Source organism: Oncorhynchus keta, unplaced genomic scaffold, assembly GCF_023373465.1.
Source record: "Oncorhynchus keta strain PuntledgeMale-10-30-2019 unplaced genomic scaffold, Oket_V2 Un_scaffold_1315_pilon_pilon, whole genome shotgun sequence".
NCBI classification, from domain to species: Eukaryota; Metazoa; Chordata; class Actinopteri; order Salmoniformes; family Salmonidae; genus Oncorhynchus; species Oncorhynchus keta.
The window spans coordinates 652,862-659,863 of record NW_026290769.1 but is presented as its reverse complement, the minus strand read 5'-3'; the positions used below and the strand labels follow the sequence as shown (position 1 = coordinate 659,863).

Genomic DNA, 7,002 nt, shown 5'->3' with positions numbered 1-7,002 from the left:
CCCATAGAAGTAGTTACTATACCCCACATTACCTGACATCATTACTTACCCATAGAAGTAGTTACTGTACCCTACATTACCTGACATCATTACTTACCCATAGAAGTAGTTACTGTACCCTACATTAGTACCCCACATTACCTGACATCATTACTTACCCATAGAAGTAGTTACTGTATTCATCCAAATACACTTCAAATACACTTCAACTTGATTATTTCATGGAAAATGATCGTCCCGAACTGTTTATGCTTCACATTGGTTACACTACTATGGTGGGCCTATGGTGGGCCTTGTATTTGTCACTGGCGACCTCTAGCGGTAAACTACAATTTACATTGAAGTGACGTACCATAGTGCGCTTGTCATATGACTATCGAGGTCCATACAATTTTGGACAATCCGGATATAGCAGAGAAAATCGATCAGTTGGACATGCGACTCAATACTTGACGTGCACTTTATGTCAAAGATCCCGATAAAAACTAGGTAATTACGAACCTCTGATGCGCACTGGTGACAGTGAATGTTACAGTTGCGGATTAAAATGACACTAGTTCATGGACTAAAGTAGCCTTACGTTACTCCGTATGTATAATGTAATGGAACGGAGTCATGACCAAGGGCTATTAGCCTACAGCACCTGTCAGCATGCTGTTGTTATTCTCTGTTCTCTCTACAGATAGAATGCCATTGTCAACAGCACTCATCCCTCTCGCTTTGTTCATTGGAGTAGCAACACGATCCAGAGGTACAGTATGTTATGTATGGCCACTTTCACATGGGAACTAACTAACCAGTCGAATTAAATGTGGAACTAGCCATGACCATGTTTATAACTACTTAACACATACATAAAGCTTTATGACACATGTTTCTGAACTACATTGTTTAAATCAGCATGTTTACCACTGTCAGTCATGTCATTAATTGACGCTGATGACCCAAGACCCATAGCTTCCCTTCTCCTCATTTCCCTTATAAACGACCCTCTATAACCCTGTGTGTTTTCTCCCCAGGCAGTGATGAGTGTGTGGCCCGTAACTTTGGCCATGGCTCGGTGGTGTGTGAGTGTAACTCCACCCACTGTGACAGTATTGGGTCGGATGCACTGCCTGCACTGGGTCAGTTCCTGTCCTTCACCAGCAGTAAGGCTGGCAGCAGGCTGCAGAGAGGACAGGGACAGTTACAGAAGAACAGCACTGGAGCAGGTGAGAATAGCCTGGGCTGAAAACAACAACCCCCACTAGGCTGAAAACAACAACCCCCACTAGCCCAAGGGTGGGAAACAAAAAAGACAAAAGCCTGCACACACTGTTACCCTTCAGGACCTGTACTGACCCACCCCCCTCTCTCCCTCCATCTCTCCCAGTTCTCAGGCTGACTGTGGTTCCCTACCAGAAGTACCAGAGGATCAGAGGGTTTGGAGGAGCCATGACAGACTCAGCTGCCATCAACATCCTGTCTCTGTCCCCCAGAACACAGGACCAGCTACTACGACAGTACTTCTCTGCTCAGGGTGAGAGGTCAGGGTGTCACTAAGGGCCATAGCTATAATCATAATAACTTGAATAGTCATGCCTATTTTATTTGAGTAAGACATTTTATGTCAATGGGACAAACCTGGCCAAATAAAGGCTGAGTTAAGTGTGTATACTGCTGTTGCTTTGCGTCCCAGGTATTGGGTACAGTGTGGTTCGGGTGCCCATTGCCAGCTGTGACTTCTCAACCCATCTGTACACCTACGCTGACTCACCTGGCGACTACAACCTGGACAACTTTACCTTATCACCAGAGGACACGAACATGAAGGTGGCTTAGATAGTCTCTCTGTTTCTCTCTTTTCAGCTCTTTCTCTCCTTTGACTTGTTAGATCGTAAACGTATCAAATTAAAGTTTATTGGTCACGTAAACAGTTTAACAGGTGTTATAGCAGTGCAGCGAAATGCTTATGTTACTAGCTCCAAACACTGCAGTTAGATGTCAAACAGTTAAAAGAAAAAAGGCAAGAAATCAAGAACGCCTGAATCCAATGAACAACCTAAATAGCACTGTATCCGTATCAAAATGAAACCCATACAGTATGTACACCGAGGGGATTTCCACAAGCTAAACTAAGAATGGTATTTACAGCAGTGGTACACTACATGGCCAGAAGTATGTGGACACCACTTCAAATTAGTGGATTTGGCTATTTCAGCCACACCCATTGCTGACAGGTGTATAAAATCGAGAACACAGCCATGCAATTTCCAGAGACAAACATTGGCTGTCGAATGGCCCATACTGAAGAGCTCAGTAACTTTTAATGTGGCACCATCATAGGATGCCACCTTTCCAACAAGTCAGCTTGTCACATTTCTGCCCTGCTAGAGCTGTTCCGGTCAACTGTAAGTGCTGTTATTGTGAAGTGGTGTTTGGCCGGGGGGCCAGCTCTAGGAAGAGTCTTGGTGGTTCCAAACGTCTTTCATTTGAGAACGATGGAGGCCACTGTGTTCTTGGGGACCTTCAATGCTGCAGAATAATTCATTTATGTCGGAGATCCAGTATTTAAATACACAGTGTGAAACAGGAAGTGACTAGTGGTTCAATGTCTCTATAACATGGGACAGTATGCGGTGTCAGTGTGTGTGCATCACCTTGTAGACAGCTAGTGATGGCTGTTCAACAGTCTGATGGCCTGGTATTAGAAGCAGGTTTTTGTCTCTCTGTCTTGACTTTGATGCACCTGTAATGTCTTCGAATGTCAGACGGTAGCCGGGGAACACGCCTACCACTGTCAGCAAACTTGATGATGGAGTTGGAGTCGTGCATGGCCATGCAGTCATGGAGGAATAGGGATGTATGTACTCACAACACCACTTCCTGTTGTTGGCCCAATTCCAGATCCCCCTGCTGCAGCGAGCCCAGGCCCTGTCGCCCCGCCCCCTGTCTCTGCTGGCCAGTGCCTGGAGCGCCCCCGCATGGTTGAAGACGAACGGTGCTCTCACTGGCAAGGGCTCTCTGAAGGGCCAGCCTGGGGGCAAGGAGCACAAGACCTGGGCTAAATACTATGTCAGGTATCATACAGTATACACACCTTAACCTGGGCTAAATACTATGTCAGGTATCATACAGTAAACACACCTTAACCTGGACGAAATACTATGTCAGGTATCATACAGTATACACACCTAAACCTGGACTAAATACTATGTCAGGTATCATACAGTATATACACAAAGAACTGGGCTAAATACTATGTCAGGTATCATACTGGGCACATGGAGCCTTACAGAGGAGTTGGACTTTCCCCCCTCTCTCTGAGTATTCATTCTACTTCCTCAGGTTCCTGGAGGAGTATGCCAAATACAACCTATCATTCTGGGCCGTGACCACAGGCAACGAGCCCTCTGCTGGACAGATGACCAACTACAGGTCACATCTCACTTTATATTACATGTGTATCTAAGGCAGGTACATAATTGACAAAAGGAAAAAGTGATATTTAGTTAGTAGTTACATTCTGGTAATGAAGTTGGTTATAGAGGAAGTCCATGTTACAGGTTCTTTTATCTCAGTTGGTAATGTATGGAGCTCGTAACGCAGGGTAGTGGGTGAGATTCCCGGAACCACCAAAATACCTCAAATCTATGCATCTATGCACGCTTTGGATAAAAGCGTCTGCTAAATGGCATATATTATATTATAACAGTAATCTGTTTTCTCTGCTCCAGTTTCCAGGCTCTGGGCTTCACAGCAGAGGAGCAGAGGGATTGGGTGGGCCTGGACCTTGGCCCCGCCCTGCACACCTCCACACACCCCCACACACACCTCCTCATCCTGGACGACAACAGACTGCTATTGCCACACTGGGCTAAAGTGGTGAGGGAGAGGGACTCTGAAAGACGAGGGGGGGCTTTGAGAGAGGGAGGAAAGGAATTAGAGATGATGGGATGGGGTAAGGTAGGGTCAAGGACAGAGAGTAGAGAGAGTCAACAAAAGGATGCATGGGAAAAGGGGAGAAGTCCATAAAGAAATGTTGAAAGTGTACATTTGGACAATATTAAAGTACGCTTCTCCTCCCCCCAGGTCCTCAGTGATGTGCGTGCTGGCAGGTATATCCATGGTGTTGGAGTCCACTGGTACCTGGACACCCTGGTGCCGGCAGAGCTCTCCCTGGGCACTACCCACCACCTGTACCCAGAATACTACCTGTTTGGAACGGAGGCCTGCGCTGGCTGGAGCCCCTCAGACAGAGGAGTACAGCTGGGCAGCTGGGAGAGAGCTGAGCAGTACGCACACAGCATCATACAGGTAAGACACATGACCTAGAATGAGGATCGTCAATATGTACTTCTTCTGAGTCACATGGCTAACGGGTGAGAATGACATCGTACAGGTGTACAAGTGAATGTGTTACTGTAGCAGGTAATTGAACAGGTCAGCAAGACATCAGACAAAAATAAGTTGAGTGTGACCTCAATGTTTTGTCAAATTCCTGTGTATGATCTCGTGAGTAGCGTAGGTGCTGGTGGCGAAATGTTACAGGGGCCAACTGATGAACTGAAGGTGTGTCTGTGAGCGGTCTGTTTTTGTCTCTTTGTTCATCCCTCGTGAAGTCAGTTCTGTGTCATGTCCTGCAACGCGAGTTAAACACATTCATACTGTACTGAACTCTACAGCTCAAACTGCTGCTCTGTTATGTTGCCCAAGGGAACAAGCTAGAATGGTGCTCTCGGTTTATCCATGCCTCCCGCTCTTCATCCCTTTCTCTCTCTGAATACTCTGCAGGACTGAAACAGGACTCTCTTAACTGTTCCCTCTCCATTCATTTTGCATTGGGACAGTCACTCTCCTGAGAATCACAGGATTGTTTATGCTGATGCAATGCCAGGTAACACAACAACACAAACTAGACAGTGAATGAATCACTTTCTTCCTCTCTCTACTCTCCCTCTCGTCTGCTGTAGGACCTGAACCACTATGTGGTAGGCTGGACAGACTGGAACCTGGCTCTGGACCAAGGAGGAGGGCCCAACTGGGTGAAGAACTTTGTGGACAGCCCCATCATCGTGGACCACAGCCGAGACATCTTCTACAAACAGCCCACCTTCTATAGCATGGCCCACTTCAGGTACTGTACTGTCCCACCTTCTATAGCATGACCCACTTCAGGTACTGTACTGTCCCACCTTCTATAGCATGGCCCACTTCAGGTACTGTACTGTCCCACCTTCTATAGCATGACCCACTTCAGGTACTGTACTGTCCTACCTTCTATAGCATGGCCCACTTCAGGAACTGTAATGTCCCACCTTCTATAGCATGGCCCACTTCAGGTACTGTACTGTCCCACCTTCTATAGCATGGCCCACTTCAGGTACTGTATTGTCCTAACTTCTATAGCATGGCCCACTTCAGGTACTGTAATGTCCCACCTTCTATAGCATGGCCCACTTCAGGTACTCTAATGTCCCACCTTCTATAGCATGGCCCACTTCAGGTACTCTACTGTCCTACCTTCTATAGCATGGCCCACTTCAGGTACTCTACTGTCCCACCTTCTATAGCATGGCCCACTTCAGGTACTCTAATGTCCCACCTTCTATAGCATGGCCCACTTCAGGTACTGTACTGTCCCACCTTCTATAGCATGGCCCACTTCAGGTACTCTACTGTCCCACCTTCTATAGCATGACCCACTTCAGGTACTGACCTGTCCCACCTGGGAGGGTCTGACACCCTGTACCAATACTTTATAAAATTAACCCCTAACTTACTTGGTGATCTGTATGTGTTTTGAAGTACATATAACACAAGTAAATTAACTCTGCTACACAGTAAGTTCCTGTGGGAGGAGTCTCAGAGAGTGGGTGTGTCCTTCAGTCAGGAAACAAGACTGGAAAGCTCTGCCTTCGTCAGGCCAGACGGGTCAGTGGTACTTACCATCCTCAACAGGTGGGTGAAAGTGTGTGTGTGTTAACACTTTGTGCGTGTTTGCATGTGTGTTACCTTGATGTGAGACTGTGTGTGTGTTGCAGGTCGTCGTCAGAGGTCCAGTTTGAGGTGTATGATCCTGCTGTGGGTTTCATCTCCTCCAGTGCTCCAGCCCACTCCCTGCTCACACTCGCTTGGAACACACTCTGACCGCACTGGAATGGAACACACACCTTTACTGCCAGGGCCAAAGCATTGTCACAATCCCCACTACCAGGTCTGCTACATTTCCACCACTACACACTCAACTCCCACCACCATCCGAAGCCCAATGTGTTGCCTCCTCAGAACAGCATATCTAATAGATAACCTGCAGCATCGTGGGCTCTGGCATTTCTGGGATCAGAGCTTGAAATGTGTGTGTGGTTTAGCCAATTCAGCCAAATATGTTGCATGTTCCTATGTATGCTGTGACTATCTGCACTGATCTTTATCACGCTGGGAGAAGCTCTGGAATGTGTGAATATAGCATGTGATCAAACCAGGACCAGGTACACTAACTACTATGATCAGACACTGCTGCTGTTTGAGACGGTCTGACCATTACACTGCTAACAACCGTTTCTAAACTGAAATCTGGTTTAGAAAAGAGGTCATGTTCCGAATCTATTAATGCCGTTTAAACCATCTGCCTTTTGAATAAATGATTTGTCTCTATTTCGTCGTCACACAAGTATCAGGACTTTTAATGGACAGACAGACCCGATAAAAATCAATGTTAATGGTTTTTAATATTTTTTGAATTATTAATACATCATACATGTTATCATATATATAATAATATACACAGACTAATACCCAGGGATTCACATTTGTCTCCATTCTCAATATGCTTTGTTGTTCTCTTCTCAAACCAGAAGATGTTGGACTAAAAGTATTTACATTAAAAAAATAGAGTGATAGAAATGTGAAACAAAAGACAAGTCATCAACAGAGTAAAATGACAGAGCGATGCAATCTGTTTGTAATATATACACCAGAATGACAGAGCGATGCAATCTGTTTGTAATATATACACCAGAA

The 7,002-nt window shown here is 45.9% G+C and overlaps 1 protein-coding gene across 1 annotated transcript; it reads left to right on the top strand.

The window, feature by feature from the left end:
• Window positions 1–349: 349 nt before the first annotated feature.
• Window positions 350–6,636, top strand: gba (glucosidase, beta, acid). The gene is made up of 12 exons (XM_035765929.2): window positions 350–489; window positions 683–751; window positions 1,020–1,211; window positions 1,373–1,519; window positions 1,679–1,812; window positions 2,887–3,059; window positions 3,328–3,417; window positions 3,717–3,864; window positions 4,072–4,296; window positions 4,953–5,116; window positions 5,824–5,940; window positions 6,024–6,636. The coding sequence occupies exons 2-12, from the start codon at window positions 688–690 to the stop codon at window positions 6,127–6,129; spliced, it is 1,560 nt and encodes a 519-aa protein (XP_035621822.1). The 5' UTR covers window positions 350–489; window positions 683–687; the 3' UTR covers window positions 6,130–6,636.
• Window positions 6,637–7,002: the final 366 nt, after the last annotated feature.

Coding starts and splice junctions, on each gene's coding strand:
- gba (XM_035765929.2), top strand. CDS start 688: ATGCCATTGTCAACAGCACTCATCCCTCTCGCTTTGTTCATTGGAGTA. Junction 3,060..3,327: donor TGGGCTAAATACTATGTCAG/GTATCATACAGT, acceptor CTACTTCCTCAG/GTTCCTGGAGGAGTATGCCA. Junction 5,941..6,023: donor GTACTTACCATCCTCAACAG/GTGGGTGAAAGT, acceptor TGTGTGTTGCAG/GTCGTCGTCAGAGGTCCAGT.